Below are 24,583 nucleotides of genomic sequence, written 5' to 3'. Positions count from 1 at the left end.
GACCAGCGCCCACAAACGGCAAATGATATCACGTTTGGAGAGGGAGAGGGTCTTGAAATTGTGACAGTTTGTGACAAGATAATAGGGGGGGGTAAGAATAAATAAGGCACCAAACATTTTAGTTCAAATTGTGACAGTTTGTGACAAATTAAATAAAATAATGATAATTTGTACTTTTGTCTATTTACACGTCTGATATTGCTATTCAGCAAAAGTCCTGCAAATAATATACTATTTCTGCTAAAAGTACTATATATCTTTTTTTGTATGCAAAATCCAAAATGGGGATACTCTTTTTAACGGCAGTTTTGTTCATCACCTCGGAAGATGCCGGAAGTGTTGCACATTTAACGTTACTCAGTGGGTCCTTGTGAACCTAAGCCACGAAGATGAGCAACATTACCCACACTATACTGTCGCAGATACTCGTTAATAGGGTGAACCACATTCACACCCAACAGATAGAGAGAAACATCCATGCCCAAAGTGGAATTTGAATCCGCAGGCATTGGCTTCGCAGTCAGGTACGCCAACCGCTCGGCCACCTGACCTGCTGGGAATAAAATTAAGTTGATAGATGTAATAGAATCGAGGTTAAAGATGGTTTTATCTATGAAAATTGTATATAATTTATACTCCTCTACACAGGAAATTATTAAAAATTTGGAATTTTTTTTAAAAAATTTTAAATTGGGAAAATGTCGGTATGTTTAGAACGCGTAAAAAAAGTCCTCATTCCCAAGACTCAGCAGACGTGAATGAAAAAAATAAAACAGATTTGAAACAGAATATATGAAATTGCCTTGCTAACAGACAAAAAATGGGGGGGGGGGGATTAAAAATTGATCCAGAAAAAATATGGTATTAGAGAGAGAGAGGAAGAGATAGGCTAGAGTGCTTTTTCCAGTGCTATGAAGGAATTAATACCAAAAACTGGGGAATCGGCATTAATATGAATGAAACTAGATTTTAAAGCATTAAGATGAACTGATATCTCCGGATGGAAAGAATTTTGGCATAATCGAAGAAAAATTAACTATCCCCAGGGTTTTAAAAGTGTGAAGCAATGTGAAGTGTGATTTAGAAAATTTTATATGAAGAACGTAGCTGCTGTGTTTTTTTTAACTCAAATTTTTAAACACGGCTGGTTCACCCGGTGTTGCCAAGGTTGCATTGATATATTTTTAATTTAGCAGTGATTTTAACCTTAAAAGAAGGATTTCTTTTATTTAGAATTTTAAAAAAATTCTTAATTCTAAAACGAGTTCTCTAAATAACTCTTCAGTTTTTAGGAACTGGAATGTGATAGCTATCAACTAATTGTCTGAAGCGAATAAGCTGTCTAAAGTTTCAATGATCCTTTTCTGATGTTACGGGTAAGAACAATAATTGGCGGGTAATTTTTCATTAACAGCTTCAAACTTGTGTATTTGGTTTGACGTTTGCGCATCAAAACTAAAACCCACGCCAAGTTTCTGAAAGAGAAAACTGTTTCTCTCCAGTATGATTAACCAGATGGGAAGAATAATTATTTAAAGCATTCATTTACTTATAATGCTAGTATATCACAATTTCATTTAAGAAGTAGTAACAAAGCAAGAGTTATTTATTTATTAAATCAGATTGTGTTTATTAAAATTCTCCAATTTTTAATTGGAAAACAATTTAAAAAATTTTCAACTGTTTTTCATTACCTGATCGAGAGCAGCTTGAACAATAGCTTCACTTTCAGTATCTAACGCTGAAGTGGCTTCATCAAGTAACAGTATTTTAGGATTTTTAATCAAGGCACGAGCTATAGCAATTCTTTGTTTCTGACCTCCACTCAGCTGAGTTCCACGTTCTCCAACCAGAGTATTGTATTTCTGATTTTTGTTTTTAAAAAACATTTATAAAAATGTGGTTGTTATTAAAACATAATAACTCGGAATAAATACAAGTAAATATTTAATACCATACCAATGGTAATGCATCAATGAAGCTATGAGCATTAGCAATCTTTGAAGCAGCTTCAACTTCTTCTTGAGTTGCATCTAATTTACCATATTTAATATTTTCTAAAATCGTGGTCGAAAACAGAACCGGTTCTTGTCCAACAAGACCTATGTGATCTCTTAACCAGCCAACGTTTAGATCTTTAACATCAATGCCGTCAAGTTGAACCTATAAAAAATTTCAACTACCACATTAAGTATAGCCTCACTACATTATATTAATTCGACTTCATGTAATTGTTCTCAGAAAACCAAAATTGAAATAAATTGTAATTAATTCAATGCAAAGTTTTGGAGAAATAATTTAATTTGAATTCAAACTTACGAGTCACCACTTAGGATCACAAATTCATCATGTTTTAACCGATTTCCTCTTAATAATTTTTCCTTAAATGAATTAAAATGTGAAAATAATAATAAAAATATTAATGCTGTTATATTAATGTTATTATTAGCATATTTAATGTATGTTCGCATTATTTAATGTATTTATTGAGTGTTTATCACCATTAATGCATTTATTAGCATTCTATTGTAAATTGCATAACTTTCTAATCGAAACTAACTTACACATCCTGACTCCGAATCATAAAATCTTAAAATGAGTTGAATTATAGTGCTCTTTCCACATCCACTGGATCCCACTAATGCCACAGTCTCTCCAGGCGCAATATTCAATGACATATCTTTCAAAATCTTAAAACAAAAAAAAAATTCAATAAATAAGCAGAAATAATTAAATATTTTTAAAAAAAATATTATATTTTCTGAACATACAGTCACATCTTTTCTTGCTGGATAATTAAAGGTCACATTTTCAAGACTAATTACGCCATTTAAAGATCCCGGTTTCAGACCTTCCTCAGAACTGCTATCGATCACTGGTTTCTGAAAAAAATTAAGTTATATTGCCGTTCCATAATTTTAAAAAGTAATTACTATAATAGTTAAGTAATTAAGTTTGCAAAGAAATATGATGTTAGTGCATCAAAAGGCCAATAGTCAAAGGACAGTAGAATGGAATTAAGTAGGTCATGGTATCATCGCATGAGAGTTTCATGAATTATTTCAATTAACGCTCGTTAACATTATGCATCTTCACTAGTCGGGAATCAACAGACTTTAAACATGGGATGACAACTGCTGCAAAGAGTATGAAGCATCTCAGAAATAGTTATATTGTCAACAGTTTTAAGAGTATGTAGAAAATTTTTAGATTGATGCATAAGTTCCCACATTGACACACTGGCTGAACATAAATGCTTACTGAATTACCCATTACGTGGGTGAAGTTGTTAGCGTCTACAGATATGCAACACTGCTTGGCAAAGCAGATACAATTAATGTGTGAGGCATGGGAGACGTGACCACCAGCTGTGGTTTTGATGGCTGTGTCATCAAAGCCACAGCCAATGGACATTTGGCATAGCCGACCAAGCTATGTCAAATGTTTTTCCTTTCATGAGATCTTTGACACTTTTTCGTAAGCTTGTTGGTTGGGTGATAGGTGACTTGAATTAAGTCACCTGTTTAGACGATTCAAAAAGCCATAGTAGGTTATGAACTGTGGCATTTTTCACAAAGATATGGAGCTTATTTCCCCACTTAACTAATACGGCTGCCACCTTATAACCTGAGCTTGGTCTCTCGCAGACGTCTAACTATCATTGAATCAATATGCTTTTTTATTTGATTTTATTTCATTTTATTTTATTATCGGCATTGAACAGCATTCTCAAATTTGGATTTGAGGCTCAAAATATTCAGCTTGTAATTTTAAACCCTAAGCAGAAGAAAAGGGAACTCCAGGATCAAGCATTGGGACACACTAGCCTTCGTTGAAGATTGTTTGATGGAACTAACCCTCATTTGAGTTAAAGAGGGAGCAAAATAACTAAAACATTACATGTTTCGCTAGACATAAATGTGATTCTAACCCATGTTCATTCTACCATTGAGTATATTTTACGACATCACTGTGGTCTGTTTCGAGTCGAGAACAGAATTCTAATCTTCCAGCCATCGATGGAATTTGAATTTGGTTTACCTCATTGAGAGACAAGTGCTCAATCTCCTGAGTTATTACAGCTGAATTAATATTCAATGATCTGTTACATTGTAGTCAAATACAATTGTTCATGGTCTTTATGCATCCTAACAATAATACAGTTTTTTTAGAATGCCATTGACTTGGCACTAGGTACATAATGTTTGCGTTTGCTTAGATTCTGGGAAATTCTAGTGAATTATTTAGTCACTTAAACTGTTTGACATGAAACCAATCGGACATGAACGTCTGTTCCCTCAAAACAAAGCATCCAGTTTTTATTTATTTTACTTTTAATTGTAGATGTCTTTTCAGTTGGCACATATGATTTGGGAAGTTTAATGCGTAATATTAGTAGCATTCCATGAATTTTGATACTTCTGTGTTTTAAAAAAATAAAATATGCATGATATTAACTTGGATTATTCAATATTTCTTATCTTTCGTTCTTTCTTATTCAATATTTTTATAAACAAAAGTATTTATCACTGTTTATTAAATAATTCTAAACATTTATTAAATGAAAATTTGAAAAATACTGGAATTGAGAAAGTAAGTTTACACCAAGCTCATAAAAATTAAATAATTTATTACTGTTAAAACAGATATATTGCTGAAAAAATATCACTTTATTTTCTTGAGCTTGAAGTTTCAATTTGAATTTCTTTCTGATACTCTCTAGTGGGTATTAATTCTTTAATCAATAACTAAAGTTTGTGTTGCGTACTTTAATCGCTGTCCAGTGCACTAAAGAAAGATATCAATATGCTAATTAATATTTATACTTTAAGATATTTTTTGATGTAAAAAATTAGATCGAATGTTTTGCCCTGTCAAACATATAACTATAGGCGAGTTAACATTAATAATACAGGTAATTACCCTTTCATTACATAAATAATACATTAATAATACTTACCCTTTCAATAATTTTAAATATTTTAGCTGCAGATCCTCTAGCTAAAGCGAATGCTTCAAAATAAGGAGCTGTCTGTCCAATGAACATAGATGCCGTAATAACATTGAAAAATACCTGAAGGAAAAAAATCAACTATAATTTTTATCACAATTTATTAACGAAATTAAAATTCTTAAACAAGAAAAACTAGATTCTTTTATTAAATTAATGACGTTTAAAATTACTCAACAATAATTAAAACTCCTCCATCGTATTCGGGGTCTTCTTTACCATAATCTTCAATAATAAGTTGAACGCCATACCAAAAGGCGAGAGCATATCCTGCATACATGGAAGACCAGGTAACACTTGTTCCTATAGCAGTCCAAAGTCCTCTTTTAATACCTTTTTGCATAGCAGGAATTAAGTGATTTTCATACCTGGTTGATATTAGAGAAAAGACAAATTGTAACAAAAGTTAGTTTAAATAGGTTACATTTGTGTTTCAAATCATTGTTTTAATGTATGCCTTTATTGATTAATATCGAATGCAAACTAATGTATTGTAAAAATAAAATTAACCATTCAAGACTGAAATAGATCAATAACTTAACTATACATTAGAAGTTACAATCAAGATCAGCCTTACTTCAGTGGCCAACAGACAAACATTTACTCAACAAGTTCCTAAGCGTTCTTAGATGCTATAGAAAGTTTCTTTAATTTGAATACCCTAAATATACACTGCGCATGCTTGAAGTAAATATTGGCTCGCGGGAGACTCCGTAGTTTTGATCAAAGACAGCAAAAGAAAAAAAAAAAATAACCAACATAGAGATGGTGCAAAAACTATCTAACACAGATGACTTTGAGCTCTTTATATACTAGAAGTCTTTCATTATTAAAACACTTTTCAATTAAGTTATCTTACATTTTAAACATTTTAAGATCAGGCAATTGCTGTTAGAATCCTCGAATGCGTAAAGTTTTAAATGACGAAATTTCATTTTAAGTCCCATTTTGAAATTTAGTTTAATAATGGTAAAAGTCATTGGGTGCTTTAATTATTTCCTTAACATAAATTTCATTGCATTATCTAAGTTTTAATTAGAATTCAAGCTGTGTCCAGAGAATTACGTAGTCCATATAAAAGGAAATTAATGCGCATCATCGCGACCTTATTCAAGAATACTAGATTATATTAAAATGGTAGTAACAGTCTAGATAATTGGGCACTTGCAACTCAAGAAAAAGTGAAGTTATTATGCCTAACCATGTGTTTTAAATCAGAAATAGTTAGATACGCATGTGTGTCGAACTTGATTGGTATCTGAATAAAAAAGGCCGCAATTTACTTACGATGAAGTCACTTGCAGGCATTCAGTTAATTGGGATTCAGGCAAAAAATGATATAGAAATAAATATTTAAAAAAAAAATGGTTCGATAAGTGCACGTTAGTTGTTATTTCTGAGAATAAATGCAAGAAAAGGACAGAATAAACAAGCACTTAAAGTTAATGCTAAACAATGGATGATTGATTGTGTAAAACTAACAACAGATGGCGCCAGGGCTTAAAATTCATCGTAAGACTTCTAAGTTACTACTTCCGATTGCTTTTTACTCCTTCTTTCATTTTAAATTAACTTCCTTCTTTCCAATTTGAAAGAAATTTGCAGTTTTTTTGGTCTGAAAGAGAGCTTAGATATTAATATCAAGTGACAGAGTGGACGTCAAGAAAATAATTACAAAACCTTCTAAATTTTTATTTTTATTTTGTTCTTGACTCTTTATGTTATTACAATTGGTGTCGCTAAAATCGTTGATTATTAAAATATGATATGAGGCAAGTTAAAAATATCCGTGTTGCTTACATTTAACAGATCCTACTTTCGATTTAGGTTACAAATACTGTGTTCATATTTTTTTTTTTTTTTAAATTTTTATAAATATTTTTTAGTATAGTGTGGGAAATAGACAATACGATGAAAGTTGGTATTGTCTATTTCACACACTATACTAAAAAATATTTATAAGAAATTAAAAATAAAAAAAAAAATTCATTCTTAACTCTCTGTGTCATTTTCATAGGTGTCGCTAATTCGTTGATTATTAAAATATGATTTGAGGCAATAGCTGCATTGAAGGGGATTATTTGTCGGACACTTTAAAGATTTTTTTTATAATTTTCTGGTCAGTGAGAGAACTTTGATGTTCATATTACGAGATAGATGGGACGTCAAAATTTCCAAAAACACATACATGTGCTGAAAAATATTTATAAAGATTCTTTATTTTTATTTTGCCCTTGACTCTCTATGCTATTATCATAGGTGTCGCTAAAATCATTCTTTATTATAATATGATATGAGGCAAGAGAAAAATATCTGTGTAGCCTGCATTTAACAAATCCTACTTTCGATTTCGGTTCCAATCATCGCTTTCATTTGTTTCATAATATTATTATCCGTATTAGAGGGGTTCATTTGGAGAACACTTTAAAACTTTTTAATAATTTTTTGGTCGGAAATGAAATTTTGATATAAATATCAAGAGACAGAGGGGTTTTCAAAATTTCCAAAACTATATACTTGTGCTAAAAGATATTTATAAGACATTTTTAAAAAAAGTTTTTATTTCGTTCTTTACTCTCTATGTCATTAGCATAGGTGTCTCTAAAATCGTTAATTAATATAATATGTTGTGAGGCAAGTTAATCATTAGTCAGTCAACCATCCATAGAAATGAAATATTATTGATTTCAAAAATCAAAATCACAAGCAATCTTATTGCGTCAAAACAAAATGGTTGAAAATAGATTATATTTTAATTTCATACCTCTGGATTTCTTTGGTTTCCCCACCAAACGCACAAACTGTACGTATGGATGACAATACTTCTTCAGCTACAGCACCAGCTGCTCCATAAGCTTGCATTTCTTCGCTAGATACACTTGCTTGTACCTACAAGCAAACAGTATGTAAAAATAACATTGAGAAAACTGCATGACTTATATCAATTTAATTTTAATTAACTACTAATTCGCTTTGTTAGCTCCCTGATTTTCGTGAATAAGGCCTTATGAAAAATATAGCAAAACTAATAATATTTTATTCCTAAGTGTGACAATTTTATATAATGATAAATTTCTTAAAAATTTTATGGCAAGCAGCAAAAATAAGTCGGTGCTATATAATTTTCTATGTATAAATGTGAAGTAGAAACTTTGGTTTATTTTGTCGAAGTTAAGAAAAAGCGGCATTTAAAACCGAAAGCATTCATTTGAATACTTTCTAAGTTATTAACTACATATATTTGTATAAAACAATTGGGTACTTGCAACTCGAGAAGATGTGATGTGATTATACCTAACAATGTGATTTAAATCAGATTTATTTTGATGCCTGTAAGCAATGTCACGCGTGTATTATGAACCTATTTAGCTTCTGAATCGACAAATGCCGCGATTTACATACAATGACGTCACATGCAGGTATCCAATTTAGAATTTATGTAGGATTTAAATTTCTGAAGCGTTTGTTATTGAACGTTTCTTATTGAAACGTTTATTTTGAAACGTTCAATTTGTTTTTTTGTTTGTTAATCGTTCACCTTTTTTAAGAGTAAGAAAGATGGATGAAAATTGTTTCCTCCGAATATATTTGATATTTTCTGCACATTAAACAGGCAAAATTTCTGTATTAATTAAAGAGACGGAAAAAAAGCTTAGGCTAAAGTAAATGCAATTCACCAACAAACGTTAAATTTTATTTTTACCATGAACTAGTCGTACGTGGTATGAATAAGCATTATGTAATTTATAATTGAGATTAATTCACAGCCTTAATTCAGCTGGAAAAAAAATTCTTGTTCAGTGTTTATTTTTGATTACGAAAAGAAAAAGTAAGAATATATAAAGATAAAATAAAACGGGCTCCGTAAAACGGGGAAATTAACTGGTTGAACAAAAAGTCTAAATTTTAATTTATTAGAAAAACAATTGCACGTTAAAAGTAACATCTGAACTAATCTAATAAATAATAATATTAATTAATAATAGTAAATAATAATAGTTAATAAATAATTAATTAAAACCATCTTAATATATATCCATTTTGAAAGCAATGTAATACAACATTTCAAACAAAAAATTCAATGTCTTATGAGCTAATGTCGAAACTAAAACACGAATAAAATGTAAATATACCTTTAATGATTAATATGAAGAAAAAAAATGTCATCGAAAGTGATAAAGATAAAACATCTAAAGATAAAGCAGCTAAAGATTAAATTATCTAATGGCATTTTTCATGCAAAATGAAATAAATTTGAAAAATATTTAAAAAAAATTATTTGCAAAATTAAGGTTTTAAGTTTTCATTCTTCACGCTATTCGATTTTACAAAATAAAGATACAGGCTTCGCATGGATGGAAAATTGGTAGTAGAATGTATATATATTGCTTAGTTTCTTTTATCAATTTTTTGGTGATTGTACTTTGAAATTAACGTATTTTTTTGTCAATCTTTCGGAAATCATAAAGAATCGTGAGTGAAAATCGTAAAGTCTGTACTACATTTCATTTCGCTCACCTACATCAGTTTAAAAAAAAAGCCTGATATCTTGTTGAATACTTAGCACTTAATAGCAAATAAAAATGAGTTATATTGCAAAAGAAGATTGTGGAAAAGATGATAGATTTGCAAAATTTAATACACAACAATATAATAATTTTTAAATATATAATAAGTAATTAATTTTAGAAATTCTTACTTTTGCCATAATGGCCATAGCAATTGCTGTTACTGGTGTGAGGGCAAGAATTACCAAAGCAAGTTTCCATCCATAATACAAACCTATGCCGACGCTTAAAAATGTAGCAGACAGAAAACTGAGACATATGCCGACTTTTTCTCCCATACCATCTTGTATTCTAGTTAAGTCACTGAAAAATCATACAAAATTAAAACAAAATCACAAAGAGTGGAAAAAAAATTTAAATACACAAATATACTAATTTTATCCCTCATGAGTATATCGTTTTTCCGTTAATAATCAGAAATCACGTTTCTGCCTGTAATCGTATTACATTTTTTTGTAAAAAGGAATGCTTTTTGAGAATTTTGAAATTAGAAATGATCAATTATTTTGGCTATCTGTTCCGGTTTTGGATTTTGTTCCAGATAGTAAAATACTAAACTCTTTTTTAATATACTATGAGTAGTAGCTGTGTCTAAGCTTTTAAAGATTGAAAGTCGTTTGTTCAATTGTGTGTTTTCCTTCTTTAAGTAACGCCCGGCACCCTTACACCTCTGTACGCCACTGGAGGCACTACTTCATATACTAATTTTGCTTCATTGTAAATTAAGTTCTAGTTTTCTAAACACATTTCAAAATTCTATTCCCATTCTAAATTCATTCTAGTTTAATGTGACTTCAATAAATACAATTCAGTTACAAATCTCTCATTAAATCAGCTCAAAGTTGCTGATTGTTTCTGGTACAAATAAGGACAACTTCGGTTAGAGGATATTTTTCTAAAAGTAACTTTTGGCAAATAGAAATGCTGACTTTCATTGACAACGTTTTTGAATTCTTAAGAAAAATTGCAGAAGTTCCAATTAGGTTCTTGACTTTCAGTTAGAAGGTTTCAGAATTTTTTAAAAAAAGTTTCCCTTGTCAGAAATTCTTTTGGCATAACTACGGAACTTTAGAAGCCTTTTAATTTTCAGGAACAATGAAATTATAAATGTTAAAAACATTCCTGAATTCCTGAATTTTGCCATTTTTCTACGTATTAATTGGAGGCAACATAATGATCGTTACTGATTTTAATTTTTTGTTGTCTCCATTTACTTTTGGTACTATTTCAGTTCTAGTTTTTCACTTCTTGAAACTTTGATACCTTGAGAACAAAATTTCGTTTCAATAGGACATAGTTCCGTACAGCTGCTTCAGGCTTGTTGTTACTAATTTTTTTATTTATTCAAACGTCAAAAGCTTATTATGTATTATTTGATTAAGTATATAAAAGATTAAAATAGCAGATGAGACGGTTGTCTCGCCGGAATCCCCAAAAGTTAGAAAATTCAGAGAGTATATATACACCGAAGAGCCATTACATTATGACCACCCTGCTAATAACAATGTAGGACCACTTTTAGCTCTCAAAACTGCTAGCACCTTCCGTGGCATTGATTCCACAAGGAGCTGATAGGTAGTCTGAGGTATCTGCTACCAAGCGCTCACTAATTGGTCCTACAATTCCCTCACATTGCGAGGGGGTAGCGTGGCAGCACGAATTTGGTTTGGTCAGGTGAATTTGGGGGCCAAGACATGACTTAAAAGTCACTGGAATGTTCCTCGAACCAATCCATGACGATTCGACCCTTATGACATGGTGCATTATCCTGTTGGTAAACACCGTCCCCCGCAGGAAAAACTGCTGCCATGAATGGGTGAACCTGGTCTGCAACTATGTTCAAGTAGCTTACAGACGTCAGGGATTGTTCTATGAGGATTATGGGTCCTAATGTGCCCCATGAAAACATTGTTCCTGGGCGAGAAACCATGAAAACCTGGGTGAGCCCATTGTTATAGATGGAGGGTGGTCATAATGTAATGGTTCTCTGCTATGGGTGAATATATATACAGTGAACTCTCACTTATGCACCGGTGTAAGGGGCCAACAGAAAAAAGCGCATAAGTGAAAATCTTCAAAATTCTAAAATGCGACATAAATTGCAATAACAATATGAATAAATATGTTTCTAAACATAAAATTTCAATATTTATACTGTTTTGGTGATTACTATAATTATACAAAGAAAAAATTTAACATACCTAAAGACAATTTATTTTCTTGCAAAATAATCTTAATACATGTTAGTATTTGCTTTTGCTGTCGTATTTCAAAAACAGCTTTTTCCAGTTCATATAAATGGGATAAGGGAGTTTCAGAAGCAAAATTAAATTATAAATAGTCAAGAATAGCGTCTAAGGCTTCTATCGTAATACTGCTATGTGATTTGGGGGAACTTTATCGTCCTCCTCAGTATCATCCCCCACCTTTTCATCAACCACAAGTATAAGTTAGACATAAATGAATAGCTTTTCATAAAAAATTTGAGTTTCATGGGAGGGGGTGAAACATCACATGATAAATTTCTAAGAAAAGTACTTGACGTCATAATATGCTGCACAATAAGTTGTTACCATTATTGTCACTCACAGACCACCTCTGTTTATTTACTCATGATGTCCATCTGACTGCAAGTAAGTGATTGCGGTCTCTTTGATATTCCAGGTGTCTTTTTTTTTTCTCTAGAAAACAGCATGGGAGTAAAACTAACCTCTGGACAAGAGGAATGGTCATTACTTAAAGATGAATGGTCTTTTATTGCTGTTGGTGTAACAGATAAAACACCCTATTCAAAATTGTAGAAAGAATATCTTTCCTGAAACCTCAAAAATGAAAAGGTCACAGGGGAAAGAAAATTCAATAGGTTGTAACAACATATTTCTTTTTATCTGTCACAAGGATTGCTTATTTGCTTCATTTTTAATTTCAAACGTTTTTTTAATAAATGAAAAAGAAAAAAATTATTTAAAGGCTGAAAAAATTAGAAGGTTAGCCTAAAATTTCGGCGTATAATTGAAAAATTTATTTTTAGAGTGACGCATAAACGAAGGATGTTTATCATTATTTTCCTACCTAATGTACTGGGACTTATAAAAATCGTCGTATAAATGAAAAAGGTGCATAAAAGAGGTGGTGCATAAGTGAGAGTTTACTGTATATATATATATATATATATATATATATATATATATATATATATATATATATATATATATATATATATATATATATATATATATATATATATATATATATATATATATATATATATATATATATATATATATATATATATATATATATATATATATATATATATATATATATATATATATATATATATATATATATATATATATATATATATATATATAAGTTCAACTCCGTAGCCTTGTAACTTCAAACCCAATCCAGAAGACAAGGGAATTTCTGGATCAAGTATTGAGAGAAATTTGCCTTCGTCTGGGACATTTTGATGGACCTAACCAGCGTTTGCGTTACATGGAGAGGAAAATCTCGAAACTTCCCACATTTAGCCTTGGGGCAAGAGGGCTCTAACCTATGATCTGTCTACCACTAAGGATATTTTATGTCAGCACTGTGGTTGGTGTGAGCAGAGTACGGAGCTCCTATCGACCAACTACCACTGGGATTCGAACTCGGTTCACCTCATTGGATGGAGAAAGCTCAAACCATTGAGCCACCTCGGCTGAAGTAAGTAAAAGTATACAACAAGTTAACACTAGTCTTTGCTTATAAAAGATATAAAATTTTAAATCTCAAAATTGTAAGCTTAACTGTTGCTGTAAAAGGCCAAAAGGGGAACAATATTATAATCATAATTTACCCAGTTATACGGCTTGCAAAATCGCCAGTTTCATGCGTGTCGTACCATCCGATGTCTTGTTTCAATATAGAAGTCATAAACAAACAACGGATTTTAAAAGCTTGATTAGCTGCAGCAGAGTTAAAAAAACAAATGAATATGTAATTGCAGATCAACATTACAACACCAAATGCTGTATTGTAAATACACCACGTTGTTGAATCTTTTAAAAATTCTTCCTTCGATCTGAAAGAGGAAAATTCATCACAAATGTCAATGTTTAATAAATGATATAAATTGCTATAAAAATATCAGAACTGAATTTATTTTATTAGTGAAAATTTTAAACTATTTAAAAAGTTAAACATAACTTAAAGAAATTTTTTTTTCAGCCATGTAATTCGAAAGATATGATGATTAATGTTCGAAAAGTTTATTCAATTGTATGTTTTATTTTAAGATCTAATTAGACTATTTAACCATTTATTATCACAAATCATGTCATTTTACATCAGTTTTAAACGCGTATTTCAACGCGTATTTAAACGCGCTGACGGCAAACATGGTAATCTTTATGTAAAAAATGGTGTTGTAAGCACTGAATCGTTTTAATCAGTTATCTTAATAAAATATTTGCAAGTAATTTAATACTTTTAAATATTATAAAATTAATTTAAAATAAAACAAAACGTTACTTTCTTTATGAAAAGATCCGGTTTTGCGTGACAAAAAGCAGATATAATAAAATAAATATAAACTTTAAGGAAACTTATGGGTTTTTTTTATATTACTTAATAGAAAAGTTAGTTTTAAAATAAATTTCAGCAAGAAAATTAATGCAACGCTTACAGAAAATTTCAAAAAAAATAATAAAAATAAATAAATAAATACATATTCTAATGAGTGATCTAGTAAAGTAAGTTAACGTAAGAAAGTAAATAGGATTTTAAATGATTTAAATTAAAACAAAACGATTAAAGTAAGAAATAAGATTCAATATTTAGTTGGCAATATATATTTTAAAATATTTAAATTAGTGAAATATTAGAAGTTTTAAAAATATTAAATAATAAACACTTTCATTTTTTTTCTAAAACTGTAAGACTATATTTCTTCAATTTTCGAGTGTCACATGTTGCAGTAATATTCCATTGAATTATCAGGATTTTAAATACTGCAGAACTGTAGAAAAAACAATCGAAAAATAACTCTGTGGTAATGGAACTTTTATCTCACATCGAAATAATGAATTACTTAAATATCACCATACTTATACATTAATAGTATCTAATGCACAGGCTTTGTTTATTTTCTGTTACTTGTTTATTTCATAGCAGGCTCATACTATTACATTTACCTTATTAAAGTTAACTCTTCAAAAGAAAAACCATACGTATAGTGTATGTTAACCTGCTATATTCTGAACTAACTACTATTTTCCCTTGCCATAATGGATAATTTCAACTATATTTTATTCGCTTTTGTTGAGTTTCTATTATTAAAGTTTATTGAGACACGCTTTAAGAGTGTAAGCGTCAGTACAAGAAACAGATGGTTTCATAAACCTTTTAAAATGCAAATTTGATGACTTCATCACCATACGTCACAAAACTATTAACGTTGTTTTTACTTGTGAAAGCCTTACATAAGAACCTAAAGTTAAATAATTTATGATTAGATTCGATAAAACAAATTTTTGATTGATAAGATCTGCAGTCTAGAAAATCACTCAGATTCAGAAATATTTATCAAATCCGATGGAAAACCCTTTCTTCGGAATTAAAGCTCAAACGATTGTTCGGAAGGAGTATTGAAGTAGGCAGTTAGATCTACCGTCTTTTTAAACGCATTTACATAAAATTTTGTCTGGATTACTCAGAATTGCGGATTTGTTTATGGTATATACAAACACACATATAAACATTCTGCTTTATTTACATAGATGAATCAGTATGCAGTTTAACATTAATATATTTGCACTTAACAATTATATTAACTGTTTCTCCTTGAAAATTAAATAATGTACAAAACCTAACGTATAAAAAGGAAATTTCAAACAAATTCAATCGAAGTCAATCTAGAGAAACAAAAGCATTATTTTAAACTTAACATTTAGTGAACTGCTTACAGCAGCTATCACATATTAACGCAATTTCATTTTTATATGGCAAATTAACTGATTTTCTTCTACATAAATTTCTAACCCATCTGTCATGGTTTTTTATGGTGACCCATTACGTTTTAACAACTTTTGAGTAGTAATATTACTTTGCAGCTAAATATATGGGGCTTTTATTGACATAATTTTTGACAAGATGAATTTGAAAAAATTGCATTTCCAGGGCTTCAGGTACATTTTTGTAATATTTTACATTGTTACTAAGCTTAAACAGGATTAAAATAACTAACTAATCGAAAACAATTTTAAGTTCAATTTTTGTTAACATTGTAGCTAAATTACATCAGCAACATTGCCTTAATGTATTTCTTTTTATATTTAGCTCTGTAACATAAAATTTTTAACTCTAAAAATCCGGCAGTTTATTTTATTATCATTATTGAATAAGTAATATCTTTCAAAATTTTATAACTAAATGGGGATACTGGATTGGAGATCGATCGTTCTCTGACTCAGGTTAAAACGACGATCTGTGGATGAATGAATGGATGTATGCATGGGTCCGCCCTATAAATGAGTGCGACGTATCGTGTGGCAGAAGTCGAATTCTTGACCATAGATGGCACCACTGAAAAACAAGAAACGCACACTCTGCTTAAATTTGCTCTGTTTCACCAAGCAGGCTTGCCCGTGTGGCAAGTAGCATTAGAAACAACAACAACACAATTACGAAAAATATAAATGCTATAAATACGCGTTAAACTTACATTCTGAAACTCGTGATATTGTTAACACTCATATCATAAATAACCATTTTCTGAATGACTTTTCCAAAAATCAAATTAAGTCCTGGAAATGAGAAACCAGCAGCAATGGCAATGACACTGGCAGTGACCATCATCAATTTATCATAGGCGGAGGAATATCGGAACTATAAAAATAAGTTAAAAAAGTTATTCTATTAGAAAAAATAGTAACCATCAATTCAACGATATGTTTAAATTAATAAGTACAGTTAGGAGATATATTTTAATTTATTCATTCGTTTTTCTTCTTCAATAAATTCATGTTAAGGATTTTTATAAAAGTTACAATTCCAGTATTATAACAAAAACATGTGTATCTTAAACATTTCAGGTATGATATATTTCATAACCGATATTGAACAACAGGCTAAATAGTGAGTTTACAGTTATCAATGTTCAACTTCCTAGCCTTGTGATTTCGAACCCAACCCAGACTACAAGGAAACACAATCAACAAGCATAGGGAGAAGCTTTGGGACAAACTACCCTCCGTTGCGAACTTTTTGGTGGAGATAACCTGCATTTGCGTTGCGTAGGGAGGAGAACCACGAAAACTTAGCATGGTTAGCTTGACGGCAAAGAGGTTCCAACTCATAATCCGTCTACCACTGGGGGTATTTTACTTTATCACTATAGCCGGGGAGAGCAGAATGCGTATCAACCAACCACCACTGGAATTCTAACCTGGGGCAGCTCATTGGGAAACGAACGCTCTATTTCTTGACTAAGAATGGCCTGGAAATTGCTTTAAACTGGGAAATTTAATTTTGTTACAAAAATATGCATGCTTAGAAGTATTTATTTTTCTAAAAATATTTTCTATCATCTTTAATGATGGGAAATCTTTAAAAATGGTTTTATTAAACTAAAGTAGATGCAAATTTAATGAACTTTTCACCAGTCAGAGGAATTGTTTGACTCTATATTTGAAGGGCTGTACATCGGACCGGAAAAGGTAAAAAAAATTAAAGATGCAACGTGTAGATTTTAGTAACAATAATTTTCTAATACTTTTTAGAAATATTTTTCGTTTTATAGAATGTGATGAAATTAAAGATAACAATTGATAGCTAATGTGATTAATTTCTCAATAAGAAAAGGGAATCTCAAGCGCAAGGCCTCTTATTTTTCAAAAATATAAAAATTCTATAATTTTTTATTTAAAATTTTAAAATTTAATGTTTATCCATTTTTAACGTACTCGCATCGATGCATTTTTGTAGACTCACAAGGGAAACTAGGGAAGTGTGACTCGCCAATTTTGAAATAAACTAGTGGGATGTATGCCTTATGAGGAATAATTATAGGGGGCAACATTCGTTTCGGCCCATAGAGGGTCCTATGAGAGATAAAAAATAATTAAGTATGTAAGTTTTTAAAAAAAAAATTGGCATCAAATTTTTTAAATTTTCTTTTTTCAAAAAATTTTCCAATATTAAAACTAGTAAACAGTAATAAATTTCATTTATATGAGAGTCGAAATATAATGCGCATTTTCCCAAACTGATGGAATTTTTTCATATTTAATGTGTATCCAAAAATGTGATTTATAAAAAAAAAAATTTTTTTTTTTCATATTGTTAGATCTTGCAAAAAAATCTGAAATAATTTATGTGATTGCATAAAATTAAATTACATTTATAAAAATGTTTTCAAATTTGTTTGGCGGGAAATTTGAACTTAAAAAAATATTTCAGTTTTCAATGATTTTCTTTTTTTCTTGAAAGGTCAACCGTACTATATAAACAAAATTTGTAAGTATTTGTCGCTTTAATAGACACATTTTTTTTCTTACTTTTTTTATTGCACAACTGGTAAAAAAATGAAAAAAATAATAAGTTTCAAAAAAATTTAAATTTTTTGCCAAAAAATTAACATATTATTAAAAAAAATTGTCCTGTGAATTGTTCAATATTTTGCCAAAACATTGCTATTTTTGAAATATTATTCATACAATTATCTCTATACCTGATATCCTAGCTAATGCCAACTTTTAAAGTTAAATATTTCAAAAATTAGCTAGGATATCAGATATAAAAATAATATTATAAAGATAGCAATGTTTTGACAAAATATTGAACAATTCACAGGACATAGATATCAACGGATTTTCCACTTAAAGTGGCATATCACTTCAAATTTTATGTATACAGTACAGTTGATCTTTTATGAAAAAAATTGAATTGAAATATTAAAAATTTTTTAAGTTCAAATTTTCCGCCAAACAAATTTGAAAACATTTTTATAAATGCAATTTAATTTTATACAATCACATAAATTATTTCAGATTTTTTTGCAAGATCTAACAATATGAAAAATTTTTTTTTTTTGTAAATCACATTTTTGGATGTTACATAAGCTATACTCACAAAAAATTCCATCAGTTTGGGAAAATGCGTATTATATTTCGACTCTCATATAAATGAAATTTATTACTGTTTACTAGTTTTAAAATTGAAACATTTTTTGAAAAAAAAAATTTTTTAAAATTTGATGCCAAATTTTTTTTTTTAAAAATGCCAATTTTTTTTCTTCTGAAAAACTACAGATATATAAAATTTTTGAAATCAATTTTGACAATAAATATGCATTATATAGTACGTGAAAGTAGCACAAAATTAATAGGAGTATGAGATAATTACAATAACTAATAGTCTGCATTGAAGTAATAAAATACCGATTTTTCTACATACTTAATTATTTTTTGTCTCTCATAGGACCCTCTATGGGCCGAAACGAATGTTGCCCCCTAAAATTATTCTTCATAAGGCATACATCCTACTAGTTTATTTCAAAATTGACGAGTCACACTTCCCTAGTTTCCCTTGTCAGACGCAATTTCCATTTGCTCATATCCAACCAACTCCCTGCTATGTCTATTAGAGAACGTTGAACATCATATTTCAACTCATCAGAGATTCTTCTTACAAATTATAAATGTTCATGCAAACTAACGAACTGGCAGTTAAATCCAGACGACTATAGAAATATATGGGGATTCTTCGTTGAAACTGTTTCTTGACAGTTGCTCTCTATGTGACGTGTATAGATGGAGATTATCTATTCCCTTACTCAACATTCTTCTTCTTTAATTCAGTTTTATCGTTTAATAAGTGTTCCACAGCATATGATAGCGTTTACTCTGGTTTCAGCAAGCATAAAGTGATTTACTCCAAATTTAAACAATTTTCCTCCAATGAAAGGTGAAAATTGCGTCGCAATCATGCCTCTTCAAGGACATGACATAGAGTTGGTACAACGTGGTCTTACAAGAAACTTTCAGAGCATTAACAAAATAAAACTGACTTTGATAATCAAATAGGAAAAAAAAATTAGTTATTAAAATGAAGTAAATTTTATAATAAATAAATAAATTTTAATATTTTTGAAAAAAAAGAGAGACTTTACTTTTGGTATAACTCTCATTTATGTCTATAAAACACTTACTAATGCGAAAAAAGATACAGGTGGTGGTTCATCTTTGGTAGTTTCTTCTTTTTCCTTCTTCTCACTGTTGATAAGATCAATTTCAATTTATATCCAAACATAGCATTAAAAATAAAACCATCCACACACTGCTTTGCAAAAATTATTAAGTGTGCTGCTGTTTAAATAAAATATAAAGTAAAAAATAATTTTATATTTTTAAGTTGCACTCCGTGGAAGGCTAAATTACATTATGAATTTTATTTATTTCGATGTTCTTATCTTCCGACGTTACACTCCGTAGAAGGTTAAATTACATTATGAATTTTTATTTATTTCGATGCTCTTATCTTCCGAAGTTACACTCCGTGAAAGTCTAAATTACATTATGAATTTTTATTTATTTCGATACTCTTATCTTTCGACGTTACACTCCGTAGAAGGTTAAATTACATTATGAATTTTTATTTATTTCGGTGTTCTTATCTTGCTACGTTACACTCCATAGAAGGTTAAATTACATTATGAATTTTTTATTTATTTCGATGTTCTCATCTTCCGACTAAGTAAAACACTCAAAAATTTTGTGGAGAATCATGCTTGAAGACTATATAGAATTCAATCGCGTCTCAACCACTTTAATCAAAACTGGATAATATCTCCAAATAGTTGAATTGCTTAAATTTTAAATGCTGTTCTGTGTTGTTAAACAACTTAAATTTCAATCAATTTTTGACCTTTAAATGCAGAATATTCAGGTTGCCATTTTATCACCAGAAGGAATTTATCATTAATTGAAATCCAATTACTCCCTAACTTACAGTGCTCAAATTTCGACTGAAGCTCTGCATCTGACGTCAATATAAGTTAGACATGTTTTATAAATACAGAGGATAAAATGTATGGTCAGTCAAAATTTAAACCATTTTCCGACTTAAAAGAAACTTACACGCAAATAAATAGAAAGTGCTAAGATATAAGAGTTAAAATTTAAATATAAATAAGAGTTAAAATTTAAACCATTTTCTAACCCGAAAGAGACTTACACGCAAGTAAATAGAAAGCGCATACAAAAATTTAAATCTGCGTTTTTCAAAAATACTAAAGTGGAGACAATAATGTAATTTTTCTCAGACCTAAAGCGAAAATGGCGTCATTTTTAAATTAATCTTCTATCATCACTGTCACAGCTACAATTACCTTCTACTTTATTCAGAAGTAATGTGCTTAACGTTTCGCATTTAAATTTAAACAAAAAAAAAATCAGGATCATTCACCTTTAAGCCACTTGTGTTCAAGGGTCATTGATTAATCTTAAACTTTCGTTTAAAATTTGAAATACTACCTGCATATTTCTACCTTTACCTACTTATGCATCTATCATTTCCTAATGTTGTTGTAGTTAATTTGCGTTGCACTAGAGCTGCACAATGGGCTATTGGCGACGGTGCATCTGGGAAACATCACTGACGATGATCCGAAGACATGCCATCGCAATTTTGATCCTCTACAAAGGGGATGGCACCTCCGCTTCGGTAGCCCGACGTCCTGCACTCGAAGTCGAGCACTTTACTGAAGAACAGTTTAACGAGTACCAATATCGCACACCCTCGGTCCCTACGCAGATTAATCAAAGTGGTCACCCACCCGCACACTGGCCGCAGCCAGTGATGCTGGACTTTGGTGATCTGCTGGGAACCGTGTCTTAACGATCAAGACCTATCATTTCCTAACCTCATTCTTTGATTTTTATGCCTTTTTCATTGAAATACTTCTTATAAGAATAACAGATTCAGAATGTGGGCCCAAACATTAAATCTGAGAATTGTTAATTATTTACTGCAATTTTTAACTTTATTTATTTTTTAAAGTATCTGGTTAAAATGTTATTCGAATAGAGTTGGGAACTAAATCTGTGGAATTAGTTCTCCTTTAACACAATAGAATCATTTAATTGAATAAATTTTAATTGTTTTTTCACAATTTATAAATATAATAGTTGAGGAAAATTCAAAGGAGTTGCAAAGCAAAGTAGAAGGCGCTACGCTAGAAATACTACGACAATATAAAACTTAAATAAAAAGGCGCATATTTCAAATTTTTTTAAAATACATTCACGTAAATATGTTTTCAGTTTTGCAAATGCTGTTTTGTTTCATGTTATGGAGTAAGATAAAATTTTTATAGCGCCATAGTTTCGAAGCGTTACAAGCATAACAAGCGTTAAAAAGCTGCCACAACTTAATAAGCCAAATTAATAGCCAAATAAGCCAAATAACAGACCTGATTCCTGTCCCATTTTGTAAATGTTCAGCATTCTCGAAAGTTTTATTTGTGAATAACTCTTCAGAAACTATTTCACCACTTACTGTCCTTAAGCCATTTTCATCCAAATTTGCATTATTTTTATTACTCATTATTTTTCCAGAAATTTTATTTCTTCATTATCTTTAATAATCTGAAAGAAACACGATTCTCCTGTCACCAGAAAATTTATGAAAATAACACTTTCATTGATCACTTACGAAGGCTAAAAACTAGTATTAGTTATTTAAAATATCTCTTTGACATTTCCATTCGACTTACTAAACTGCCTTAACTTAGTCTACTCAGTACAAATCGGTGAATTAAAGAAATTTTTTCTCTTCCCCTATTAGCTACCAATCTTCAAAAATATTATTTTAATTGCCTTTTCATCTTCTTTGGTCCGGAACCAACAGTTATAAGTAAATTTGTGTAGATTACATAATTTGTCGACATACATTTTCGGCATCCTCTTTAACCTTGAAGTCAGAAAATCGATGGAAACCAAGCAACGTTATATTGATTTTTCCTTTTATTCTTTGTGTTACATTTTAGCGGGTGATACGAAAAATAATATTATATTCTATATTATATCTATTATTCGTGCGTTCTTTTAGATAACCACAATTCGAAGAAAGCGAACAGACGGGGTCATATTCAGAGAAAAATTAATTAAAAAATTTTAAAATGAAACATACGTCTCAACACTCGTTCAAATATTCTTATTAACAAAATGACTTAAGAGAAAACAATTTTGATGAAGTTAGTTAAACTTAAAAATTTAAATTGGTTGTTAAATGTTTCATTCAAAATGGAGAAGGAAAAGGAATAGGACGTATATGGATTTCCATTTTCTACTTAAAGTAATAGCAAACTATTACTTAAAACTAATGCAAGTTTGATACAAAAAACGTTATAGCAATAGCATGTATTTGTGGGAAAGCAAAATTAAAGTTTTTTAGAGATTTCTGATAATAATTGTTAATAAATTGGTAAGAAATTTATTTTTAGGACAAAATTAATCATTGACAATTTTTATATATATATATATATATATATATATATATATATATATATATATATATATATATATATATATATATATATATATATATATGTGTGTGTGTGTGTGTGTGTGTGTTACAAAAATTAAATACTTTTGCATTAATAAAAGAATTAAAACTCTTTCGTTTTCATAAAATGTCTTTGTTAAAGAATAAGCGTAGAGAGATTCTATTTTGAGAATTCAAGGCTGAAAAGATACCATTGAAATAAAATATAAATAGATTTATATTTCAAAGGAAGAGTTATTTTTAGAATCTTTCCCTCTTTCACTTCCATATTAGGAAGCAGTAAATGATTTTCCTTAATGCGTAAGGTTACAAGGAATGTACGAAGTGTGCCTTTTTACCTCAAATCTGTGTTGGTATAAAACGTAGTAACACTAGTTTTGCGTGTCCTTTTCATCATGATGTGATCCTGATAAGCTGTTCCGGAATTGTCAGAAGTCTTGTTCATCCCCCTTCCGTAGGGAGTGTGGATGTGAACTGTTATCAATACCAGCCTACATTTAAATAAACCTGTTTAGAACGTCTGATGGCTTACGACTGCATTATTTCAAGCTAAATACACTGATAACAGGGATGTAGCCCTGTTATTACATATATATATATATATATATATATATATATATATATATATATATATATATATATATATATATATATATATATATAGATAGATAGATAGATAGATAGAAAGATATATTGCTTTGTTTCATTTATTCATTTATCGATTTTTTGGTGATTGTACTTTGAAATTAAAGTATTTTTGTGAAATCAATTATATGGAAATATTTGAGTGAAAAGCATAAAGCATGTATTACCTGCAATTTTATTTACCGACATACACTACCGGTCAAAAGTTTGCGAAAATTTTGAAATCTACCACAAAAAGGTCTAAATTCAAATGTTCATAGAACTACGAAAAATCATTCAAATTGCATGAAACTTTTATATGTTCTAAAGTGAACCCTCTACAGTTAGTTACATATGATCAAATTGCAATACCTTGTTTTTTGCGAACTGAATCCAGCTTTTCATCATGGGTTGTTTCTACGATGAAAAAAGTTGTTAATTTTGAACACTTGCCAAACTTTCAAAAAAAAAATTTGTACTTTCTGTTAATAGAAAATAGTTATTTGAAGCATTTTATGTAAGCCTTCAAAATTTCAGATCAATTTGATTTTTTTTGACGATGTTATAGAATTTTGAAAAACATGTGTACTTTTCTCGATTTTTGAGCATTCTACATATGCGGTCTTTCGGTCTATACATCTTCTACCAAAGAACTTTTTAATTTTAATGTTTTCTATATTTTCAAATAATTAATATTGATTATAAAACAAATATTCTTATTCATTATTGTAATTATTGTTACTACAAAGAATTTATTATGAATATAATTAAAACAATATCACATAGTTGTCACATTTCATCGAAAATTTGTTTGTTCTTGTAAACG

General features: G+C 29.8%; 1 protein-coding gene across 1 annotated transcript in view; it reads right to left on the bottom strand.

Annotated features, from left to right (window-relative positions):
- LOC139425003 (ATP-dependent translocase ABCB1) overlaps positions 1-22,542 on the bottom strand; it is a 103,930-nt gene extending 81,388 nt beyond the window's left edge. Inside the window, exons 1-12 of the mRNA XM_087157414.1 lie at positions 22,040-22,542; positions 19,778-19,841; positions 16,292-16,455; positions 13,427-13,651; positions 9,711-9,882; positions 7,776-7,900; positions 5,190-5,379; positions 4,961-5,074; positions 2,772-2,882; positions 2,565-2,690; positions 1,960-2,163; positions 1,695-1,865 (exon numbers count right to left, since the gene is read on the bottom strand). Of these exons, the coding sequence (XP_087013540.1) occupies positions 1,695-1,865; positions 1,960-2,163; positions 2,565-2,690; positions 2,772-2,882; positions 4,961-5,074; positions 5,190-5,379; positions 7,776-7,900; positions 9,711-9,882; positions 13,427-13,651; positions 16,292-16,455; positions 19,778-19,841; positions 22,040-22,173 (1,800 nt within the window). The 5' untranslated portion in view covers positions 22,174-22,542. The remainder of the gene's footprint in view (positions 1-1,694; positions 1,866-1,959; positions 2,164-2,564; positions 2,691-2,771; positions 2,883-4,960; positions 5,075-5,189; positions 5,380-7,775; positions 7,901-9,710; positions 9,883-13,426; positions 13,652-16,291; positions 16,456-19,777; positions 19,842-22,039) is intronic.
- Between the last annotated feature and the right edge of the window lie 2,041 nt (positions 22,543-24,583).

The sequence above is a fragment of the Parasteatoda tepidariorum genome, chromosome 2 (genome assembly GCF_982258835.1).
Source record: "Parasteatoda tepidariorum strain Cologne lab strain chromosome 2, Ptep-v5.0, whole genome shotgun sequence".
In the NCBI taxonomy this organism is placed as follows: Eukaryota; Metazoa; Arthropoda; class Arachnida; order Araneae; family Theridiidae; genus Parasteatoda; species Parasteatoda tepidariorum.
Note: the sequence above shows the minus strand (reverse complement) of the source record. Positions and strands in the feature narration are given on the sequence as shown.